Below are 24,791 nucleotides of genomic sequence, written 5' to 3'. Positions count from 1 at the left end.
GACCACTAGCAAGGTGTCTCGGTCCCTCTCAAACCGAATATGTCATGAGAGAAGTACATGAAGGACATTGTGGGAATCACGCAGGAGGACGGTCACTGGTAAGAACGTTAATTCGCACAGGATATTATTGGCCTAAGATGGAAGAAGAGGCAACCAGTTTCGTGTCCAAATGTGATAAATGTCAAAGGTACGACAATAATATGCACAGACCAGCTGAGTTACTACATCCTGTTTTAGCCCCTTAGCCCTTTATGAAATGGGGAATGGACAAGCAGAATCAACTAACAAAGTTATTATTAATAACTTGAAAAAGAGGTTACAAGATTCAAAAGGTAATTGGCCTGAGGTGTTACCTGGAGTACTATGGGCTTATCGTACAACGACCAAAACAGGCACTGGAGAAACACCATTTTCGATGGTTTATGGTACGGAAGCCTTAATTCCAGTTGAAATAGGTGAGCCAAGCACACGATACGATCAGGCAACGGAGGAATCTAATAATGAAGAGATGCGGGTTAGCCTAGATTTACTTGAAGGAAGAAGAGAAGCTGCTTTGATAAGAATGGCAGCACAAAAGCAAGTAATAGAACGATATTACAATAGGAAAGCACGCCTCAGATTTTTCAAAATTGGGGACTTCGTGCTTAAAAAGGTGTTCCAATCTGCAAAAGCTGCTAACTCAGGAAAGCTAAGTCCAACATGGGATGGACCATACAAAGTCCGTGGCATTGCGGGAAAAGGAGCATACCAGTTGGAAACAATGGATGGTAAAATTTTACCCTCACATTGGAATGCTGTCCACTTAAAAAGATATTACTTTTAAGAAAGTACCTACGGTCAGGTATCATCATGTTAAAATTTCTCTATTGGTTTATTAATATTTTACTAACGATTTTAGATGCTAGGCAAAATATCCTAACTCGTGCCAAATGATGAGTCACAACCTGCAAGGCAAAATGGAGTATTCTTAAATTCCTAGCCCAGGGTTGCAATTAATCTGATGGAAATACACACGAGTTAGGCAGTCTTCATCTATAATCGCACCGTCGAGTCCCGTATATCTTTCTGTTTCAGGAAAAGGGCCAAAGTAAAAGAAACAAACAAATGCTCGAGGCTTCATACTTCACCGCTCAAACACTTGGGGGACTACATATTATACACAGATATGTGTAGAAAGAGACAGATACGAGTATCGAACAAAAATCGGCTACAAAGAAGCAAGTGTTGAGAAAAAGTTACGAAGTCTTCAGCATTCATGAGAACAACAGAGTCATCTCTCAAACTCATAAACAAAGTCACCTCTCAAACCCTTCTTAACATGTAAAGATAGGGTCATGACTATGTACTGAAACAGGTTATGAAGAAAAACCTTGTTTATTTTATGTTATTTACAAATCTGTTACAAGAAAAACAGTTACGAGAAAGTTGTAGATGTATTGTAATACATGTAACAGTCAAACACTTGTTAAAAGTTTATGAATAAAAACTTGCCAAAGTTGTTTCATATAAAACGTGTGTTTTCCTATTACTTTCATCGTATTATAACACCATTATGAAGTTGAGACGTCTTCTTCATTAAGTGTCGATAAAATAAAAGGGCCCTCTTTTATAATCCTCATGTTAATAAGTCATGAGAAGTATCATAAAGCATTTTCAAAGGATAAAAATGCTAAACTATTCTATAAGTCCTAAATAAGTAAGCTAAAGGCAAGAATAGAACACATTGCAGTACTAACAAAACTTCTTAATATAATTAAAAAGACTAAGTAGAAACTTAGTCAATTAAAGTTTATACAAGTGCCCCATTAGGATAACTGGGGACTTTCACCAAAAAATCCCTTAAAAAACTAAGGGATAAAACCATCATTCAATTGAAGGGGTCAGCACATCAGAAGTTGCAATATTTATTTCACTTTCAGCCACAGGCACGGTGGCAACTTCTGAAGAAGCAGCAACAGGAACGATTTCAGCAGAGCTTGAGATGTTAGGATCAATGAGGGAAACAAGAGTCACGGAAGCTTCAACTTCCACAGACTAGGTCATAGAAGTTTCACCCTCTAAAGCTGGAATTGCAACGTTTTCAGCTGAAGCAGGAATTGTAATCCCAATTGCTGCAGTATGCACTTCTTTATTTAAAAGTTCTTCTGTTCTAGGAACTTCAAGTGCAGGAGAAGGAGTATCAGCAGACTGTTGGCTTTTCTCGATGGTATCTATGACTTTGGCCAGTTCAGACTGCAAGTCAAAACCTTCTTGAGCAGCTTCCGTCAAAGCATCACGACGAGATTTCAGGAAAGCCCAACTCACTTCTATGTTAAAATTTTCCTCTAGAAGTCCATATTCCTTTTCCCACATAGCAAGATCGTTTTTTAAGATTTGATATTCAGCTAAATGGGAATCAAGGGAAGCTTCAAGAGAAGCATGAGAACTCTTCAAGGCATGAATCTCGTCAGAAGAAGTCTGTAAGTCAGCCTGAGCTTGAGTCAAGCTTTGCACTAACTCTCCTGCATATTCTTCCTTCCTAGCCAAAAGTGCCTTCAGCTCTCTAACTTCTTCACTAGCCCTGGATAATTGTTCTGACAAAGAGCATTCCAAAAGCTCTTTGTCTCTTTTCAATTGGCTTGAAGAGGCTTTGACAGTTGCCAGTTCAGAAGTTAAACCACAGTTTTGCTGCTCCAGGAGATTTTTATCTTCTTGCAACTCCTCTATGGTCCCTTGAGCATTCTCGAACTGCTCCTTCCAATTGGTTGCTTCAAGCTGGGCTCCCCTAGCTATTTCCTCGGCCTCGTGCATAGTCTTTTCAGACTCATGAGCTCTTCTTTCCAGTAGGGAAATTCTTCCCATTAATTCCGTGCCAATAAGATTAGCCTACAGAGGTAAGTCATGGAAATGAGAGATTGAAGACAATTTTAAAAAAAACTTGTTGGTAAAAATACCTTCAAAGTAGAATGAACTACGTCATTCATCAGAGTTAAGAAACTATGGCTCTCCATCTTCTTCTTCTCGATATCTCCAATTAGAGGTTCGAGCCAAACATCGGCTCTGCCGGTCTTCCTCAAGAGGCTATGATTGGCAGGAACCTCCAAAGTAACACTTCTCATAGTCATACTTCCACTGCTAGAACCTGTCTCTGTATGATGAACAGAGGGAAGAGGAGCAGTGGAAGGAATGGAAGGAAAAGATGTAGAAACCACAGGAGCAGAAGAAGGTGCGGTAGAATTATCCAAGGGAACAGATATAGGAGCAGTAGAGACTGGCAAAAGAACGGAAGTCGTCAAAACTGGTAACGAAATACTTACGGCTGGCAGAGGAATGGAAGAAATAGGAACAAATGAGGAAAGAGGAGCTTCATCAAAAACAGGGTCGAGCTCGCCACTTCCGAAACCACTATCAAAAAGATGTTGAATTGATTCATCATTATCTCTTGGTTCGGTGTCCTCATCAGATTGAATCAAAACAGGCTCGGTGGCGGAGGTACGAGCAGGAGTGTTTTCAATTTCATCATCAATGATTATTCGTCTCCTGACCCTTGGCCTGGTAATTAGGGAGGTATTCTCCTCTTCTTCTTCAGAACTTTCCTTTGCAGCTTTCCTTTTAGGCAGCAAGGCTTGAGCCTTATCCAAATCAAGAGCAGCATTCGCAGACATGCGAATGGCCATATCTACTTCAGCCGTCATTCCTCTAATGTCAAATCCTGATTAAAGGATGGATATACATGATTAAAGTTGAGGAAAAAACACTTAACATGTAAAAAAAAAATTTATAAAAGAGAGGATACCGTGTGTTTTGACTTTCCAGCCATGTAAGGAAGAAATTGATTTCCAAGTTCTCTGCTCCCTAGAAGCAATCTTCAAAAGTGAATCTACCCAACCACGAAAGTTGGGAATAGGTTCCACATCTCCCATGGTTGCTACAAAAAACCAAGAAGGGACGAGATTAAAAAACAACTTTCTTTTGAAATTCTCAAAAGTAAGTACGGTAAATAAAAGGAAACCTACGTTCAAAATTCCACTTCTCAGGGAAGGGAATATTTGTTTCACCAATCAAGTCCACTGTACGGACAACAACGTAACGAATATACCATCCACGATCTTTATCATCCTCGGGATTTACCAAAACCTTTTTGCTCCTTGCAGTTAAGGTAAAAAACCCATGGCGTATTAAGTTAGGATGGTATAGATGAATGAAGTGAGAAAAGGTGAAATTGACATTGGCCTTGGAAGATAAATATCTCAAACAAGCCACTGTTCTCCACACCAATGGACCGATTTGGGCCAAACAAATTGTAAAGAAACGACAAAAATCGAGAATAACTGGGTCAATCGGAGGATTGAAACCTAAAGTGAAGGGGTAAGTGTAAACAGAAGAATACCCACTTCTAAAAGAGGAAATTCTTTGATTTGGGGAAGGAATTGACATTCGGAGACTATCCTTCCAGTTACAATCTCTTCTTATGGTGGGGATTGTAAGTTCGGTTACTATTGTTGGGTAAGTATCGACTCTTTCTAAATTTTTAATTTGTTTTTGAAGAGACGTTTTGTCACTTTCAAAAGACAAATCGTCGGGAACTATATCATCAACTGAGGGTTCCTGAGAAGGATCAAGAATTTCCCTACTCTTAGAAGAAGGGGCTTTTGGGATGGAACTCCTTGAAGAAGAACCAGAGGAGCCGCCTCGCGTAGATTCTAACCCTGTTCGAAGCCTACCTCCTCCGCCTCTTCTGTGTATAACAGGGGCGTTGGGGAATTGATCTAAAATTGGAACTTTTTTACGGTTAGGGTATGAAGAAGACATTGTTAAGAAGGAAGTATGTGCTGAAGATTTGTGAAGAAGACAAAGGAGGACAAAGTTATGTGTAAAATGGGAACCGTCAACTTTTTAAGTGTAATGATGAGAAACCTATAATAAAGGCAGCTATCACTTCATAAATAGTGAGAGTGAAGAAGTCTCGAAAAAGAGTATGAATAGTGGAATCAATTAGAAAATGACACATGGGCAGAACATTAAATGGAAAAGACTGATGAGACGTTAGTACTGTCATGAGCATTAATTGCGGTAAAAATTCCTTTTACATGAAGATCCACTTCCCAATTATTTAATTGATAAAAAAATGGAAAGTGGGGGGACTATCTGTATTGGGAAAAAACTGAGTTTATATTAAAAGATGATGTGGCATGACACGTGGATTAGTTAAATGGTCAAAGCGCAGCAATTGACTAAGAGGCACGGATGGAAACAGCCACGGGAAGAAGAATTTAAATAGGCACGAGACAACGTATAGATACGAGTCTCGTACCAATTTAAATTATCTACAGCCAACGGATAGAAGGCATTGAAAGCAAAGATCTGGTGACAGAAAGGAGTCCAAATTCATTATTAAATACTTGATACGTTATGAAGTCGGTATTTAATAGGAATGATTGTATAACGGCTTATTTAATATCATTTATTACTCATGATTATATCATTAAAGCTGAGGCTTCATTCCTTTACCTAGAATTATCTATAAAAGGAAGAAGTATCATCATTTGTAAGGACACGGAATACTATTGAGAATTTATTGAAATATACATCTATTTGCTTCTTTACCATCGTTCTCAAAAGTATTTTATTTTTGTCTCCTGATTATCAGTAACCCGAATTTCTTTTTAGCTTTGACCAAAGACTCAGATTTTTGGTTAAACAGTTTGATTATCTGCTTTCTGAGATGACCAAGAAGGCACGTCATTATTTTGTTATTTAGTGGAAATACTTTAGACTATGATATTTTTTATCTGGATATATATTTATCTTATTGCACTTAGTGTGGTAGGTAAGGTTAATGATCCTGATTCAGAGAGTGATTATTCATGGTAAAATTAGTATCATGGTAAGCTTCATACCTTCTTTTTCTTCATCTCATACAGTCTTTCATCAAGCACCCTGTACCATTACACAGATTTTAAGACATTGTGTATAGTGAAGAACTTTAAACAGTTCTTATTTATACATGGATTGATCAAATTAAGTTTGGGTGCCATTTTATTTGTTATTCTTACTGAATTTCTTCCCTATCACGTGATCCTCAGTGTCCTGTTTACTAATTAATGCAAAAAGGTGTGATATGTCCTTCAACAATAAAGGAGCTTTTATAACACTTCATTTTGTGTATCTGGAATTTAGAAGACGAGGTATGCTAGTGAAAAAAGCAAAGTTGGTTTACTTTACAGAAACTTTGCTTGGATTAAGACTTTGATTGACTTTTCTATATAGAAAATATCCCATAAAGATCATATAGATGCTAGACGTATTCAGGTTACTCAACTAAGCGAGCTACATTAGACTTGACAAATGCCTAACTATCTAATCATTTATTTATTTTATTATGCCAGCTTTTGTTGTGAAAAGAAGGAATAATTTCCTTAGAAGTGTACGTGTATCATTTTAGTTTCTAATGAGACAGTTCTAAGGAATTTATGGTGCTGCTACATTATATTTCATCCCTGCGATTAGCTTAATTGCAGGGAGTTTAGCCTATTTGGTAGTTTAGAGTTATAATAATCATGTGATTGGTTTCTATTATTCTTGTTTGGATTACCTCTTTTTGACAATTACACCTTCGAGAATGAATTTGCAAGAAAAAAATATTTTTTTCTGTTTTGCAAGACGATAGAGTATATATAAATACTATACTTCAAAATTAGTAATAAGGTAGTGCTATAATAGGAGGCTAATGAACTGGAGTATTGACAAGTATATTATGAAAGTATGGCATGTATAGCTGAGAAATCAAAAAAGAAGACTTGGAGGACCACTCCTTTATGTATATTTTGAAATGTTTGGCTCAAGAGAAACATAAGGTGTTTTGAGGCATTTTGCCTTTGAAGAATAAATACATCCATAATTTAATGCTGATATTTTTACGATCTTAATGTAATGCTAGAGTTTCTGTATTCCTTGCGGCTTTAGAGGAACCCAATCTAGCTTTATTTTACTTCGTCTCAATACCAGCTTGGTGCTGAGTATGTTTTAATAATAATATCTTTACTTAATTACCAAAAAAGTGTATAGCCTATGAATAGAGCTGTCTTCTGTGGAGCATTTCCTATATATCTCTTTGGAAAAATCATTCTCAGATGATATATATGTTGTCTACATTTGAAGGAATCTTATAATTAGGGATTGTAGATTTCATATGCTTTGGAAATTTGTGGCCTTAAAATGGTATTCGTTTTAAAGAGCTAGCTGAGCTTTTTCTTCTTTTGGGTTTCACAAGATCAACCGGAGATATGTTGTATACATTAATCTACTTCTTTTCATTAATCTGATATTAGATAGTTGCAAATTAAAGTTCCTCTCTTTGCTGTTATATTCTTTATACTTTGATCTACTTCTTCTCTTTCTTGGGGTAAAGTTTCTTTGTTTACTACTTTGTCCTTTATCACCAGATTTAGTATGAGATCCTGACAAAAATATATACTTAAAATGTTGAAGTCTAATGAACCAGAATTTGCTTATTTGAGAAAGTTAGATCATGGATTACTTAGTCCATAGTTGATAAGACGTCTATCTAAAAGTGATGTAAAATTCTTGCGTCCTTGTTGTTGACATAAAATCTGATTTCCCTCAATATTGATTCTTGAATATTGTTTACTTGGAGAAATCTCCTTTCATGTTACAGATGCCTATAAATGAACATGCATGTTAAGGGAAGTAGATGAATAACGTTATGAAAATGTTCCAAAGCCTGTTTATGGTCAAAACTATATTTTGGTTGTCCTGATGATAAATTATTTGGTTTTTGAAAATGCTGCTGTTTTGCAAGCAAATAAATTAAAAAGTAAATGTATTCCTTTTATGCCTCAAAATAAACTCTACTTTTCTTTTTAAAAAATACATTTTACGAGTAGTTACATAAACCCCATTTTTACCATTTAAATAAATCACATCTGACAAAAAGTTCACATAATGACACATACCACTTTTACCTATACAAGTTTACATTTTGTTTACTTCCACAAAAATATCCAAATCAAACTTTTGCATTGGCCAAAGAATGTTATCAACAACACCAGGTCCACCTATCATTTGGGCTTTTTCCTTTCTATAAGGCCAACAAGTACAAAGCACATGATTTTTTTTTGAAGGAATTAAAATGGGAGTCCTAAACTACTGCTTTCTCTCAGTGACCTCTGCAGCCACACCCACACCCACACCCATATCTCAAGATTCTGCAAATAATTTAACCCCATCTTCAATTCCAACACAGACCAAGGTTATGCAGAAACTTGTGAAATTGTCCACTGGAGTGGTTCCTGGGGACAATGCTGCCCCACCCAGTACACCCACTACAACTAAGCTCAGGAAGTACTGGGGCGAGGATGTGGATCCTCTCACCTCTGATGATTATATCTGGAACAAAGAATTTATGGGTCGTATGAAGAAGTATATTCAGGACCCTCAACAAAATTCCCCTTCTTCTCCCTCTGCTCCTGTAAAGGTATAATCTTTAACTAATTAGCTACTTCCGTCCCATTTTATGTGGCATAGTTTATCTGAGCGAGGAGTTTAATAAATAAAGAAACAATTTTGAAATTTGTGCTCTCAAAGTAATTGATAGATATTTGTTTGAGGGCAGAATGAGAAGCTTAAAGTTAAATTGCTTCTAAATATAGAAAACGGTCATTGTTAAATGAAAGTATACTTTTATCTTTGTCTTTAGAATTTGGACTGTTGTGGCAAATTGTCTTACAAATTGTTCTTGAAGCAACAAGTTTTTCACGTGTACTTTTTGATTGTTGGCTATTACTTGTCCACTATACTAAAAATACTTGTCCATTTTAGCAAATCAAGAGAACGACAAATCTTTTTTCTTGTTTTACCCTTATCATTAACTACTCATTCTCCAAATCATTTTCCAATACTTTTTGAAATGCTACCATTATTATGGATAAAATCGTAAAATACATACGTCATTAATTTTTTCTTAAAGGGAGTGCAAAGTCAAAAATGGACAACTAAAACTAAATGGAGGGAGTATAAAAAAGAGGAGGAAGCCATTGAATGAACAAGATAGCTAACTGCCCATCATGCAGAAAAACCAGGATATACACCAATAAAGAGAAGCCTACCAATTAAAAAAAGAGTCCATCACAGAACATATGTACTGATCTTAGAGAAACACAACAGAGAATTAGGAGGTTCAAAAGTGAACGGAGGGAGTAATTATTAGGAATCTCAATTGCACGAATGTGTTTTATATGTATGTGTAGTACTCTATACTGAAGAAGTTGTGTAGGAATCTCATTAGTCCAGCTGATTTGCTACTTAAACTGTCACCCTATTGGTGGCGGTTCTATTTGCCACCTTGTAATCCCCTTCCCCATTTCCATTTCCCGCTCCCTCTATGTATGATAGAATTTTCTTTAAAAAGATACTGCAGAATTTGCTGTTGCTTTATATGGTAGTAAAAACATTATGCATACCAGTTATTTTAGAATGGTCCCCATATTTACTTGTGACTTATATAACTTTACAGGAAGAGACATCGGGATTTCTCAGCCTAAACAGAGTCATGAGTCTTGACAGGTGTGGTTTTTTCTTCTTTTCTTTAAGAGATTTTAGAAATTCTGTTTCTTCTTAAATTTAATCGCATATGGAGAATGTAGTTTGGAAATTGACTTGACCAAGGAGCTAACAGCCCCTTCAGAACCTGTTCAAGAACCAGAAGTTGAAAATACTCAAGTATGTAGTAACTTTAAAACATCTGCCTTTTGCAACTTTAAGCATTAAACTTCTCTACTTGCATTGCTGAAAACTAAACTGATTTTCAGCCACGTTTAAGTGCATCTCAAAGATGGCGGCCAGCACCAACACGACGCGAGCAGGAGCAGTGGGACAAAGCTGCCAAGGCTGCAACTGGGGGCAGTGTACGTCATCGGAACTTGCAATTAATTCATTTCTTGAAACTTGGTTCATAATATATATTGTGCAATATGCTTCTCTAACTTATAATTCTGAAATTTCGATCACCCAGGAAGTGATGTTCAGGGAATTAAGAAAGCCAAAAGGGGATCCAAAGGTTTTGGCTGCTCGGTCAAGGGAACAGTATCTTAAGGTTCTTGTTAGCAATTATTCCACATAAATCATTCTTGGTTGAGTTCTGTTGAGTTTCCAGTTCACCTTTTGATTGTTTCCTTTTTTCCGTCTTTGCAGTTAAAGAATAAATTGCAACTCCTCACACTTGGGATTGGTGGTGTTGGAGTGATTTCAGCTTATATCTCTTATTCTCCTGAAATAGCAGCAAGGTAATCCTACGACATGCTTCAATTCCTTGAGGTGTCTACCTTAGATTTACTCATGTTTGATTTACTAGTGCTGTAGAGGGACATGGCCCCTATTTATTGCAAATCGTTCCTCCAATTAGTTTATTGGTCCCTTAAGGTTGCCACTTCGGTAGAATTTCTGGATGAAGGGACTTTTAATATGCTTATTTCTTCTGAATATGATGTTTGTGATTGAAGGTGTTGGTTTATGTTTAGTCAACAATGGCATGCCAATTGGAAGAGTTGGTGGAAAGAGTTGGTGTGGATGCTAGGAGGAAGCTTCCTCCTTTGATGTCACCCATGACATCAAGAGGAGGTAGTTTGATGTCACCAATGACATCAAGAGGAGGTCTTTACCTCTATAAATAGATGCACTCCTTCATTTGTAGAAACCATCCCAAAAATAATACAACACATTGTAGTGAGTAGAGAGTTAAGAGAGAAATTCTCTTAAGTGTAATTGGGAACTCTCCCCTTCCTTTGTTAATATTAAAAAGGCAACTGTTCTCTGGTGGACGTAGGATTATTTTGATCCGAACCACGTTAAATCTTGTGTTCTTTCTTTTACGTTTCCGCTAACAATTGGTATCAGAGCAACATGATTCTTTAACGATCCAAGGAGGAAGAACAAGCAAAGATGAGTTCCATGAAGTTTGAAATTGATAGATTCAGTGGACGCAACAACTTCAATATCTGGAAGATCCAGATGATGGCGTTACTGCGGAGGGAAGGTTCAATCCATGCTATTGACGGAAAGTATCCTAAGGATATATCAACTCCCGACAAGGAGAAGATTGAAGGGGATACATTGAGTGCAATCCAACTATCCCTTGCACCTAACGTGCTTTGTGAAGTGAGTACGGGTACCGAAGAGACGACCAAACAGTTATGGGAAAAGCTAGAAGGGCTACACCAAGACCGATCAGTGACAACAAGGATGTTGTTACAACGGCGTCTTCACACATTTAAGATGGGGTCAGGTACTTCGTTACAAGATCATTTAGATGCGTTCAATAAACTTGTCATGGACTTACAGATTGCAGGAATTAAAAAGGAGGAGGAGACGCTTGCATGTGCTTTGCTATTTTCATTGACTTCAGGATATCGTGATATTGAGAATTCAATGATGTATAGCAAGGAGCCTATCAAGCTTGAGCAAGTGCGGCAGGCACTTAACTCTAGTGATGTGCGGAGGCACATTGAAGGAGATAGAGATGACCAGGCAAGTGGCCTCTTTGTAAGAGGCCGGACTAGCCAACAGGGAAAGACCAAATCAAAGCACAGATCAAAGTCTCGTGTGAACAAGAAGAATACAGAGTGTTGGGGTTGTGGCAAGAAGGGGCACTTTGAACGAGACTGCCCAATGTCAAAGTCCAAGGAAAAGGCGAGTGCATCCACAGTTGAACAGGTACATGATTTTGATAATGATTATGTACTAACAACATCGTGTAATAATAATAGTAGTTATGGAAACAAATGGGTGTTAGACTCTGCTTGCACTCTGCATATGACGTTCCGAAAAGACTGGTTTAGCAGCTATGAGAAAAGTGGAGGAACCGTAGTAATGGGCAATAATGCAACTTGTGCAATAGTTGGCATTGGCTCAGTTCGGGTTCGCTGCCATGATGGAGTCGTGAGGACTATTACACAAGTCCGTCATGTTCCTGATCTGAAGAAGAATTTGATCTCCCTGAGTACTCTGGATGAACAAGGCTACAGGTACATGAGCGAAGCAGGAACTATAAAGGTGACTAAAGGTTCTTTAGTCATGCTGAAAGGCAAGCTGGAGAACGGCCTTTACACATTGGCCGGAAGCACCATTGTTGGCTCTGCAAATGCATCTACAGTGCAGTTATCTAATGATGACAAGGCAAGACTATGGCACATGAGACTGGGTCATATGAGCGCACGTGGACTGGAGATGTTGAGCAATCGTAACCTTTTGGAAGGTGAGAAGATCAGCACACTTGACTTCTGTGAGCACTGCGTTCTAGGGAAGCAAAAGAAGGTCAGCTTCAGCACTGGCAAACACAAGACAAGAGGAGTGCTAGACTACATCCATTCAGATTTATGGGGTCCCTCTAAACTTCCATCGAAGGGCAAAAAGAGGTATCTTCTCACTTTTATTGATGATTTCTCACGAAAGGTTTGGGTGCATTTTTTGAAGGCAAAAAGTGATGCTTTTGAAGCATTTAAAGAGTGGAAGATTTTGGTTGAAAATCAAATGGAGCGGAAAATCAAGTATCTTCGCACAGACAATGGCTTGGAGTTTTGCAATGAAGAGTTTAATGAATTCTGCAAGGTTCATGGGATCTCAAGACATAGGACTGTCAGGCATACCCCACAGCAGAATGGAGTTGCCGAGAGAATGAACAGAACTCTTCTTGAAAAGGCTCGTTGTATGCTCCTACAAGCCAAAATGTCCAAAGTATTTTGGGCTGAAGCAGTTCACACTGCTGCTCATATTGTCAATCGATCTCCAGCATCGGCAATTGACTTTAAGACTCCGAATGAGGTATGGTCAGGTGAACCCTCTAACTATTCATACTTACGAGTATTTGGGTGTCCAGCTTATTATCACGTTAATGAAGGAAAGCTTGAACCAAGGGCTAAGAAGGCCATATTCGTAGGGTATGTGGATGGAGTAAAAGGGTACAAACTTTGGTGTTTGTCTTTACTCAAATTTATAGTTAGTAGAGATGTCACCTTTGATGAATCCTCTATACTTGATCCCCGTAAAGTTTCCGTGGAGTTTTCAGGAAACAAGAACGACGAGCAGGTGGAGCTTCCGGTGGAGCTTGCCAAGGAAAAGGATCAAGAGACTCAGGTTAAAGATGAGTCAGAAGATGTAGACCTTGAAGAACTTGCTGTCAATGAACCATACACAATTGCAAAGGGGAGGGAGAAGAGGCAGACACGAGAATCGGAACGCCTTATAGATCAAGCAAACTTGATTGCATATGCGTTCGTAGCTGCACAAGAAGAGATTAAGGATCTGGAGCCCTCCTCGTATATTGAAGCAACTTCTTGTAAGGATGCTGTACAATGGCGGTTAGCCATGACTGAAGAGATGGAGTCTCTTCACAAGAATCAGACATGAGTCTTAGTGAAAAGACAAAAGGGGAAGAGGACAGTTGGATGCAAGTGGGTCTAACCGAAAGAAAGAGGGAATTCCTGAAGTGGAAGATGCTAGGTTCAAGGCGAGATTGGTTGCAAAAGGATTCAGTCAGAAGGAGGGAATTGACTACAATGAGATTTTTTCTCCAATCGTGAAGCATAGCTCAATTCGCGTGCTACTAGCATTGGTTGCCCAATTTGACTTGGAGCTTCAACAACTTGATGTCAAAACTGCTTTCTTACACGGTGATCTAGAAGAGACAATCTATATGGATCAGCCTGAAGGTTTCCTAGCTGAGGGAAAAGAAGATCACGTATGCCAACTAAAGAAGTCTTTGTATGGTTTGAAGCAATCCCCTAGACAGTGGTACAAGAGGTTTGATGCATTCATGACTACACATGAATTCTCAAGGAGTGCATTTGATAGCTGTGTGTATCACAAGAAGATGTCTGGTAACTCAATGATTTATTTACTGTTGTATGTTGATGATATGCTTATTGCTGCTAACAACATTACAGAGATAAATGCTTTGAAGAAACTGTTGAGTAAGGAATTTGACATGAAGGATTTAGGAGCTGCAAAGAAAATCCTTGGTATGGAGATTTCAAGAGAAGACGGTGTTGTACATCTTTCTCAGAAGAGGTATATTGAAAGGGTTCTCAAGAGATTCAATATGCATACGTGCAAGCCTGTAAGTACACCATTAGCTCCTCATTTTAAACTTTCAGAGTTACAAATGCCTCAGTCCGAGGATGAGGTGGAGCATATGTCAAAGATTCCTTATGTCAGTGCAGTTGGTAGCATGTTAGTATTCTTTCAATTTCCTCCATCGGAACTGGATTTTTCATGGCTTCTCTTTGCTTAAACCTTAAATATACTTCTGCTTCTTCAATTAATGTAAGGAATCTTTATCTTGTTCTGTTATTTTGGCGCGATGTTGCACTAATGCACACAAGCTTGAAAAGGCGGTGCTAATAAACTGTGGTATATACCATTGTTGCAGTTACGGTGCAGGGTTTATTGGTTCATTGATGTACATGCGTATGCTTGGGAACAGTGTGGATTCTATGCAGTCAGATGGACCCAGAGCACTTATCAAGTACACTTTTCATTTATTTTTATCATAGCCTAAATGAACATATATCAGTAGTTTTGCTTAAGAAACTGAAATATTCCAATTTCTATGTCACAATTTATTTGTTTTAGTGTCCTGCTTGATCAGCATGTTAAGAGTACCTAAGTAATAAAGGACATCATAAGAGTCCTGAGTCCAGGGTAAAAAGCAAAGTATGTCTGTTTGTCTTGTGCGCATTCTGATTCCTGTTCCCTTGCTTGCAACATTCTCTCCGTTGTCTGCCCTTTCGGCAAGAAAATCAATAAACTACTCCATAAGAAGATGATTAAGAATTAAAATACAAATATAAATACGAAGAAGAGGAGAAGGACTGGGGTCAAACTATTTTCACACTAGGTGTGTTTTATCCATTGATCGGTCAGGGAACCACCAGAAAAAATAGGATCCTAACTGGAATTGTATCATTTTTGTATAGTTTCTCCAGAGTGTTCAAAATAAGCTGCCATTTTACAATACAAACTTATCTGGAAGAGCTGAAGAAACAAATCTTGATCAGCAGGTTGTAAATGAATAAGCCAACATTCAATGAAGTAAAACACTTGGTCAAATTTTAATAGGTAAGTGTACTGTTTTAGTAATTCTACTTACAAAGTAACATTACGAAGATGTGTGCCAAAGGAACCTGTACTCCTTTTACTGACACAAGGATTCCATGAAATCCAAAAGTCCATACCATTTACATTGTTCATCCTACACTGAACAACCAAAAGGTATAAAGTTCTATACTGCATGTTGTGTATACAAAGAAGAAAAACTTAGTCAATTGAAAATAAAGAAGAGAATTTACATCGGATAACCTCATTATGCGTTCTGTCTTGATTGGTCTTGTATTACCTCATAACATAGCAATACTTGTTTCTTTGTATTTATATGTATGGCGACTGATGCCAGTTGATAATAGGATGCAAATTATCCCTATGCATTTGCATGTGTTACAATCCCACAGTCCAATTCATTTTTGAAATTGTTTATGGAGCATCTGTTAGTACTTTCTCAGAGCTATATCAATAACATCATTCTTGAATCTGAGTTGTACTTGATCAGTTAAATTATACTTCTTCCCGGCTTGCCAGCTTCATTTTTCCATGAATGGAAGTATTAACCCACAGACAAAATAGAAACCAAAGGCTTGCACAATAGATGAGTCTGTTGTTTTGGACTAAAACGAGTAGCTGTATCCCTAGAAAAGGACTACTTTGTGCTTTTATTGATGATCTTACCAGAAGCTTTTACTTGCAGGGGAGCTGTTGGGCAGCCAAGGCTATTGGTTCCTGTTGCTTTGGTCATGATTTTTAACCGGTGGAATGGGTAAGATCTACCACTATTACCATCTTGAATAAAAATATATATATATATATGGATAGAGATTTAATGTTAATGAAACTCCCCTCCTTGAATATGTTCTTTGACATCGAGGACAATAAAAACCATTAAGTTCCTTGTGGACGTCAAGTAAATAGTTGGAAAATGTATTTCTTCAGAAAATTTCAGTTAAGGAAAACATATTTCTTCCACTTGTTTGTTTCAGAGAAGATTACACAAGAAAAACCAGTTTCTTTTAAACCTCCTACCGTATTTGCATGACTCAAGTTGGAAGAGTCATTCCCATTGAATATTTTAAACCCATTTTCCCACAATTTTTCTGCTCATTCAATGGATAAAAATGTAGGAGAGTTAACTTTATCCGCACTTCCCTTTTCCTACTGCCTTTGCAAACTAAAGGATACCTTAATGACTTCTCTTACGTTGTTGTAGAGCAAGTATTAATGTTTTTACATTGTGGAGAGTCGCTTAAGCATCTGGTCTTTCAAATTGCTATATTTGTTTCTTTGCAGGATCCTAGTCCCCGAGTATGGATTCATGCACCTCGAGTTGATACCCATGCTAGTTGGATTTTTCACTTACAAGATTGCAACTTTTGTCCAAGCAATCGAGGAAGGTGTAACAATTGTTCGAAATAAAACACAAGCTTAGCTCTAGTTTCTATGATTTACATCCACTTCTGATGAAAATAGTAGGTATGATTCGATTCGACTGTCCATTTTCATTCTTTATCTTTATTTCAAATTACTAGGAATCTACATTGAACAAAATGCCTTTAAATTTTCTCACATTCCATCTTTTTTGCCAGCATATTTTGCTCTCATACTCTATATTTCTTGTTGCAGAGGCAAACTTCACGAAGATCTTTAAACATGGATTCAAAAGATCAGCTAGAACGTCTATATTGGTTTATCTCTCCATACCGCGATTGGAACACCAAACAATTGAAATTGTGGGGGAAGTCGAATGAGTTCTCAATTTGTCACAGAATAGATAGAACAATGGGAAAATCGTGATTTCCTCGTGTAAATTCTTTCAGCTATATTTTCTGAGTGTTAATTGAAATATCTGAAGAAAAGAAACTTTAAGGTGATAATGGCCAAATTCATATTCACAAGTTTATGTCCAAATTTGTCTTTGAACTTTGTGAAATTATTTATCCATATCCTTCATCAAAAGTTTGCTTAAAGAATGACCTTTTCATTATCATAACATATTTTATATACCCTTCATTTCTAATGAAACTCCAATTGGCATATTAAACACCAAAATATTGAAATATCTGGGAATTGCCCAATGTTATAACTTGTGTTCTCAATTTGTCGCATAATGGGTACAATACAAGATTGAGAATATCGTGATTTCTCTGTGTAAATTCTTTCAACCATATTTTCTGACTCATAGTTATGATACAAATCAACCCAGTTATGGTGGGATTTCCATGGAAGGAAAACCCTACCATCGTATGAGAGAAGAGAAGGAACTGGAAGTTAGAGAGAAAAATATCGGAAGAAAGTGAAATGAAATGAAATGATTGTTCAACTTTATTATTGAGCATTTCTTTGTTTATATGTTTACACTTGAGGTGACTATCTATGTAATGGTACAATAGCTATTTAAGTAATGTAACTTGGCTAAAGTATCAAATATAAATTGAGTTACAAGTTGGGCTTAGCTACTTGGGCCTTCAACCTACTGATGGGATGTTGCTCAATATGGTTAACCCCCCCCCCCCTCCAAAGCTTGAGGGTGATGCAACATCAAGCTTGCCAAGAATCAAATGGTGGAGATATCTAGGAAGGGCCTTGGTCATGATACTTGCCAGTTGAGCAGAACTAGGGACAAAATAAAGAGAGATTAAACCAGCTTGAAGGCTGTCCCGAACATAATGGCAATCTATGTCAATGTGTTTAGTACGTTCATGAAACACAGGGTTTTTGGCAATATGCAAGGCAGCCTGACTGTCGCAAAAAAATAGGGGCAGGGCTGGTGATAGATAAGCCAAGATCACCCAAAATTCTGACCAACCAAGAGATCTCAGCAACGACTTTCCTTAAGGCTCAATATTCTGCCTCAGCAGAGGACAAAGAAATAGTTGGCTGCTTTTTGCTTTTCCAGGAAACAGGACAACCAACAAGGGTAATGTTAGTACCCAGAAACAGATCTCCTAGACTGAGCACAAGCTGCCTAGTCAGAATCAGAAAAAATCTTGAGATCCAAATCAGAAGAACAAGGCAGAAGTATGCCCAAATCTGGAGCATTGGACAATTACCTCAAAACATGGAGAGCAGCCATCATGTGAGGAATCTAAGGAACTTGCAAGAACTAACTCAGGTGTTGGACTAAAGAAGCAATATCTGGTCCAGTGTGCTGAAGAAAATTCAGCCTCCTATAACCACTAGGGTCAGAAAGAGCCTCTCCCATGTCAGCAGTGAGCTTGAGAGAAGAATCCAGTGGTGTATTAACAGGACTGAAGTTCTGGCAATTGAATTCATAGAGCAAATCATTGGTGAACTTAGTCTGGCTGACAAGAAAGCCCTGGCAGTGTGAGAAACCTCCAAACCCAAAAAATAGTGAATGGTGCCCAAATCCTTGATCTTGAATTGATCATCCAAGAAAGCCTTCACACTGTCTAGCTCAGAAATATCACCCAACTAGGAGGATGTCATCAACATAAACAGCCAATACAGTGAGTGAGTCTCCAGCAGATTTGGTGAAGAGAGAGTAGTCATTCTTGCTAGAAATGTAGCCTTTGGTAGACAAAGCTTCAGACAGTTTGGAAAACCACTGTCTTGAGGCTTGCTTAAGACCATATAGGGACTTTTTGAGCTTGCAAACCAAAGGAGGAGTAGAAGAAGAACAGAGTAGAGAAACCTGCAGACCCGGGGGGATCTTCATATACACTTCCTCATGGAGATCCCCATGAAAAAATGCATTATTGACATCCAATTGATACACAGTCCATTGTCTTTTAGCAGCAAGGGAAAGAAGCCATTTGATGGTTGTAAATTTGACAACAGGAGAAAAGGTTTCTGTATAGTCTATACCCTCCTTTTGTGTGTCACCTCGAATGACCAACCTAGTCTTGTATCTCTCAATTGTTCCATCAGATTTTTGTTTTATCTTATATACTCATTTACAATGAATGAGTTTCTTGTTAGGTGGGAGTGGAACAATGTCCCAAGTGTGATTGGCTTCAAGAGCCTAAAATTCCTTAACCATGGCCTCTTGCCAAGCAGGAGAGGAAGCAGCCTGATGATAATACTGAGGCTCATGTGAGTGCAGATCAGCAGTGGAAAGTGGAATAGCAGAAGCAGGGGCAGAAGGAACAATAGAAGAACATACATAGTCCTTAAGGCATGTAAGAGGGTGACAAGTTCTGGTAGAATGTCTGGGAGGTGGAACAGGAGGAAGGGGTGGAGGATTAGAAGGGTGGGGGGCAGGGACAAGAGATGAGACAGCAGGTAAGAGAGAAGGAATAGAAGGGGCAGGAGATGAAGTAGAGGGAGATAAAGAAAGGGACTAAGGAGTAGGCTGAGAGTTGGGCAGGGAGGATAAAGGAGGAGAATGAGGAGTAGAAATAGGGACAAAATCAGAAGAGGGAGCTAGAAATATAGGAGTGGAGGAGGAATGAGAAGAAGAAGAATAAAGGAATATGTGCTCATGAAACACAACATCCTTGGAGTAGAAAATTGAGGAATTGGACAAATTGAACAACTTATAACCTTTCTTGCCACAAGGATACCCAAGAAATAAGCAGGAGAGTGCCTTAGACTGAAATTTGTCCCTTCCAACCTTGGGAGAAGTGGCCTTACATAGACAACCAAAATACTTAAGATGATCATATGATGGAGGATATCCATACAATTTCTCATAGGGTGAAATGTTATTCAAAATAGTTGAAGGGAATCTATTTATAAGATTGGTGGAAGTAAGGACACAATCACCCTAAACTTTGTAGGTAGATTAGATTGGAATAGCAAAGCACTAAAAGTTTCAAGTAAATATTTATGTTTCTTTTCAACAACACCATTTTGTTGATGAGTGTGGGAAATTGTGGTTTGGTGTAGAATACCTTGTGAATTTAAAAAGGATTTTGCTTCAGAACTACTCCCAAGTTAAAAAGCATTGTCAGATCTAAAAGATTGAACTGATGTATGAAAGTGAGTCTTAACCATGAAGGTGAAAGCCTTAAGAATAGATAAGGCATTTCCTTTACATGAGAGTAAGTCTATGTTACTCTAGTATAGTCATATAAGAAGGTTAAGAAGTATCTGAATTCATTATATGTATTTGTGTGGTAAAGCCCCCAAATGTCAATATGTACTAATTGAAAAGGTGCTGAAGAATGAGTAGAATTATCATTAAAAGGCAATCTTTGTTGCCTGGCCATAGGGCAAATAGGACACAAAAATGATTGCTTAGAAGAAATTATTAGAAAGAAAAGGAATTGATTTCATTCTGTGAAAAGGCATATGCCCCAAATTTTGGTGCCAAAACAAGTCTGCTTTGTTTATTGCGACTGATAGGATACAAGAAGGACTAAGGGGAAGTGGATTGTTAACAGAAGCAGAAACATTACATGTACTGTCAAAAGGTAAAAAAACATTATGTGTATTTTCTGAACTAGATTTATAAGATGAATCAGTAGCTTCAGTGTGAAGAAAATATAGCCCATGTGCAGCTTTTACTAATTTTCAGTGGCCTCTTCAGAGAAGGGCCCTATAAGAAACAATTAGAATTGGTAAGTATTGCATAACAATGGAGTTGACAGATGAGTTGATAAATGAAATTCAAATTCAACTAAAAATAGGGAACAAGCAAGACATTATGCAAAGTTATATCAGTCCAAAGATACAAGGAACCAGTTGATATAACTTTAACTTTATATCCATTAGGCAAAGTGATTTAGAATGGTTTGGGCAATGATTGTCCATTGTGAAGATGTTTGTAGGGTGTCATATGGTTAGTAGCCCCTGAGTCTAATATCTAAGAACCAACACTTAACCGAGTGGATGCACAGACATGATAGCCATCAAAAGTAAAACAGTACTACTAAATAAGCTGAACAAACCTGCAAAATTTGCATAACCAATATTTTCCTTGGATGACATATCACCTTGAGGACCAGAAGAAACATGTGTTTGCTGCAAGAGTGTTGTGAGGTGCTGATATTGCTCCTGAGTAATCCCATGGGCTGAATGTTCAGTAGGATGGAAACCAGAAGTTGAAGGAATGTGATTGTCAGCTTGAACACAAGAGGCAGATCTTTTAGATTTGGTGAATCTAAAATCAGGAGGAAAACCATGTAACTTGTAGTATTTCTCAACTGTATGCCCAGTCTTCTTGCAGTACTTGCATGAGATAGAATGCCTTGGCTTCTTTGCCTTAAAGTTAACCCTCTGATTAAAATTTATCTAACCTCCACAGGTGCAGAATTGACAGAAAATGATGCAAAATCATTGGAGAAGGCTAATGGGAATGATGAAGATGAAGACTCCCTCTGTTTTTCATCATGTTATAACATGGAGTATGTCTTACTAACGGAGGGAACAGGGGACATGAGTAGAATGTTGCTCTTTACAGAAGAATATGACTCATTTAGTCCACTTAAAAACTAATAGAGTTTTAATTCTTCTAGGAACTTGGGCAAAGCTCCACAAGAGCACACATGACCTACATATGTTGTATGTAGTTCATCCCATAGATTGTGCTTTCGAGTAAAATAGGTAGCTATATCAGAACTGTCTTGAGACATCAAGCCAATTTATTTTTGAATCTAAATGAACTTGGACTCATGGGACTGCCCATATCTCTCATTGATATCTAACCAGATTTCTCTAGCAGTGTCATATTCCAAAATATAGGTAGTAATGTTCCTGGATAATGAATTGGTAATCCAAGCGATCACCATATCATTGCATTTCTCCCAATGAGGATAATATGGTGAGTCAACAGAAGGTCTAGCATGTCTACCATTGATGAGTCCTAATTTGTTTTTGGCATATAAGGAAACTAGGATGCTCTTACGCCAAGATACAAAATCAGTTCTATCGAAAGGTGGAGAGACTAAATAAGTACCAGGGCTATCAGAAGAGTGTATGTAAAAAGGATGTGAAGGATCTACAGTAAAAGGTGCAAATCCTTCGGATGAGGTAGTAGAATTCGCAGTATCACTATCAATTGCCATTTTTGCAGAGTTCTACCGCAAAGTACAGAAATGCCACAAAAAGAAAACTTTATACCTAAGGAATTGGGACATGCAAACTCAGAAAGTGAGAGTAGATGTTACTAATCTTCTTCAAGAGGTTGAAGAATTTCCGAAAAAAATAGCTTTTGATGCAGGTGAGGTGCAAAAATCTTAAACCGGTGTCGGAGCCAATCTCATAGTACGAAGCAGTGTAATCAAAATTCACAACAAAGTGAACCAGTGTCACACAATCGAAGCAAAGAAAACCATATCTAAGGCTGAAAATTGATGGATAAACTCAGAAATTAGGGCTCAGACTTTGTCGAAGAAAAATCCTCAAATCAGCTGTGAGGGTAATGCCGGACTGACGAGATGATAGGTCTGAAGCTTAATTCCCGCTCTGATACCATGTTATGATATAATTCGACCCAGTTATGGTGGAATTTCCATGGAAGGAAAACCCTACCATTGTATGAGAGAAGAGAAAGAACTGGAAGTTAGAAAGAGAAATATTAGAAGAAAATAAAATGAAATGACTGTTCAACTTTATTATTCAGCACTTTTTTGTTTATATATTTACACTTGAGGTGACTATCTATGCAATAGTACAATGGCTATCTAAGTAATGTAACTTGACTAAAGTATCAAATAAAAATTGAGTTATAAGTTGGGCTTAGCTACTTGGGCCTTCAACCTACTGATGGGTTGTTGCTCAATATGGTTAACAATAGTTGATGTGATAATGGCAAATTAGTGAACAATTATCAAGAGTTCTGTAATGGATATTTTCTAAAATAGTAAAATTCTGGAGCTTCATAATTATGTTTCATTTTCTACCACCTTTTCAAAAATGCTAGTCAAACAATAGTCCAAGCACCCTTATCACAGAATACGATGTGTTATAGAACTAATGTAACAATGTCAATTCATAAAAGTTCTAACGTCCCCAGTTTTTTCCTATGTAGTCTTCTTAATTCTAGAAATTTGCAACTCGTAGCGTCATACAATTTTTCATTAATATGTTGATTTTAATTTGCACTACGGAAGCTAAGACACGAATTCTAAAAGAACCTGGTGGAAACCGTTGCTTTATATTCCATCGTTAAATACTTCATCTGTTCTATTTAAATGACACTTTTTCCATCATAGAATTTTCTAAAAATGTGATATCATTCCACTAGTAATATAAAAATTGCCGTTCTTTCTTTAGTTTTTGGAGATTAAAATTCATTTAACTATTCAAACTTAAAGCTTTTGATGCGATATTTCTCTGTCAAACTAATTAAGTAATATGTCAACTGTCACTATCATGTTTTATTCTATTACTACTAGCATAATAAATAGCGGAACTTAAAACCCGTAATAAATCAAATAACATTGCACGATATATCTAGATAACAACTTGTTATTTATTCTTGTTCATCAATAGTTTGTTCTATTCTGCCATCAAATTTTCAATTTTACCCAATATAAGGATAAGAAAGAAAGTACATTCTCTCCTAGAAATATTGAAAAGGTCATGTCTTTCTCTAATAAAGGACTTCGTTACATTGTTGATTTGCCTGTGTAAAATACGAAATTTTTTACTTCGTGTCTCACACAACTGACACTAGTTATGTGAAGCTTCTTTTTTATCTCACAATTTTATGGACCCAGAATTTTGTGGACCCAAAGGTGTAAGGTGGGTCCACGAATTTGTGAGATAAAAAGAGGCCCCACACAACTAACGTCAGTTGTGTGAGGCACAAAATAAAACTTTGTTAGTAGTTTGCATTTGTAAAATAATTCTGGAGAAAATAAAATAACATAAACAGAAATGTAAACGAAATAACAAAAACCAATTCGAGCCCACTAAATTCACAGTGTTTCCTTAAGGAATTTAATCCCCTCCTAGTACCCAAGGTTATGGATTATTTTCTCCTAGAATAGAACGAATTACACACTAGTGTAGTGGTACTTCAAACCCCAGTGTTTCAGCGACCACAAAGTTCGATAGCAAATTACACTTACTGTTTATTTGTTTGATATTAAAAGTATGCAGAAGAAGGAGGAGAAACTCAGAAAACCGTATGAAAATTCTGAGTAGAATAGTCTTGTATTTATAGCCAAAGTTGGGCTGAAATCTGAAGAGGTGCAACTCTTCAGAATGGCTGTTTATGCAAAACGGCCACAACATAAATGCCATAACATAAATGGCTATTTACTCAACAATAAAGAGGGAAACTTGAAGAGGGTAGTTTAATTTTCAGTTACACAACTGAAAAATGGATTGGATTTAATATTATTCGAATCCGAATCCGAAACCAAAGCCGAAGCCGAGCCGAGCGAGCGACAACAACGGCGCGAGGCTTGCCTTCTTCTCAACTTTTAAGAGCTAGAAGAAGATCAATTTTCTTATATACCCATAAAAAACCTCTTCCTCTTCCAATATGGGACAATGTCCCTTTGCCAAGGGGGAAAACTTAAAATTTCACTTAAACATTTCATTTCCCTCCATTTCTCATTCACCCTATTTTAATCATATCATATACTTAAAATCTCAATAATCCTCCACATGAATGGGGAATGGATATATCACGGAAATATGCATGAAAAACTATGTGATTCGCAAGGATTAATTGCATCTGAATAAGTAGGTTTCCCTTTGAACTTTTCGTAGTGAACTTATGTCGGATATACTCGGTCAATCGGTAGATTTGATATCTTTGAACCGTCGAACTTTGG

At 37.5% G+C, this 24,791-nt stretch overlaps 1 protein-coding gene across 1 annotated transcript; it reads left to right on the top strand.

Moving 5' to 3' along the window:
• The first annotated feature begins 7,938 nt into the window (after positions 1-7,938).
• On the top strand, positions 7,939-17,007 carry LOC104242255 (protein CONSERVED ONLY IN THE GREEN LINEAGE 160, chloroplastic-like). The gene is made up of 10 exons (XM_009797284.2): positions 7,939-8,476; positions 9,515-9,564; positions 9,645-9,720; positions 9,810-9,905; positions 10,013-10,093; positions 10,192-10,283; positions 14,423-14,518; positions 15,794-15,862; positions 16,390-16,572; positions 16,723-17,007. The coding sequence occupies exons 1-9, from the start codon at positions 8,132-8,134 to the stop codon at positions 16,526-16,528; spliced, it is 1,044 nt and encodes a 347-aa protein (XP_009795586.1). The 5' UTR covers positions 7,939-8,131; the 3' UTR covers positions 16,529-16,572; positions 16,723-17,007.
• The last annotated feature ends 7,784 nt before the right edge of the window (positions 17,008-24,791 follow it).

The sequence above is a fragment of the Nicotiana sylvestris genome, chromosome 7 (genome assembly GCF_000393655.2).
Source record: "Nicotiana sylvestris chromosome 7, ASM39365v2, whole genome shotgun sequence".
Classification (NCBI taxonomy): domain Eukaryota; kingdom Viridiplantae; phylum Streptophyta; class Magnoliopsida; order Solanales; family Solanaceae; genus Nicotiana; species Nicotiana sylvestris.
This window is presented reverse-complemented; position numbering and strand designations above follow the sequence as displayed.

Excerpts from the sequence above, each read along its gene's own strand:
- LOC104242255 (XM_009797284.2), top strand. The coding sequence starts at position 8,132 with ATGGGAGTCCTAAACTACTGCTTTCTCTCAGTGACCTCTGCAGCCACA. Across the intron at positions 9,906-10,012 it reads AGGCTGCAACTGGGGGCAGT|GAAGTGATGTTCAGGGAATT; the intron begins GTACGTCATCGG and ends TCGATCACCCAG. Across the intron at positions 10,094-10,191 it reads CAAGGGAACAGTATCTTAAG|TTAAAGAATAAATTGCAACT; the intron begins GTTCTTGTTAGC and ends CCGTCTTTGCAG.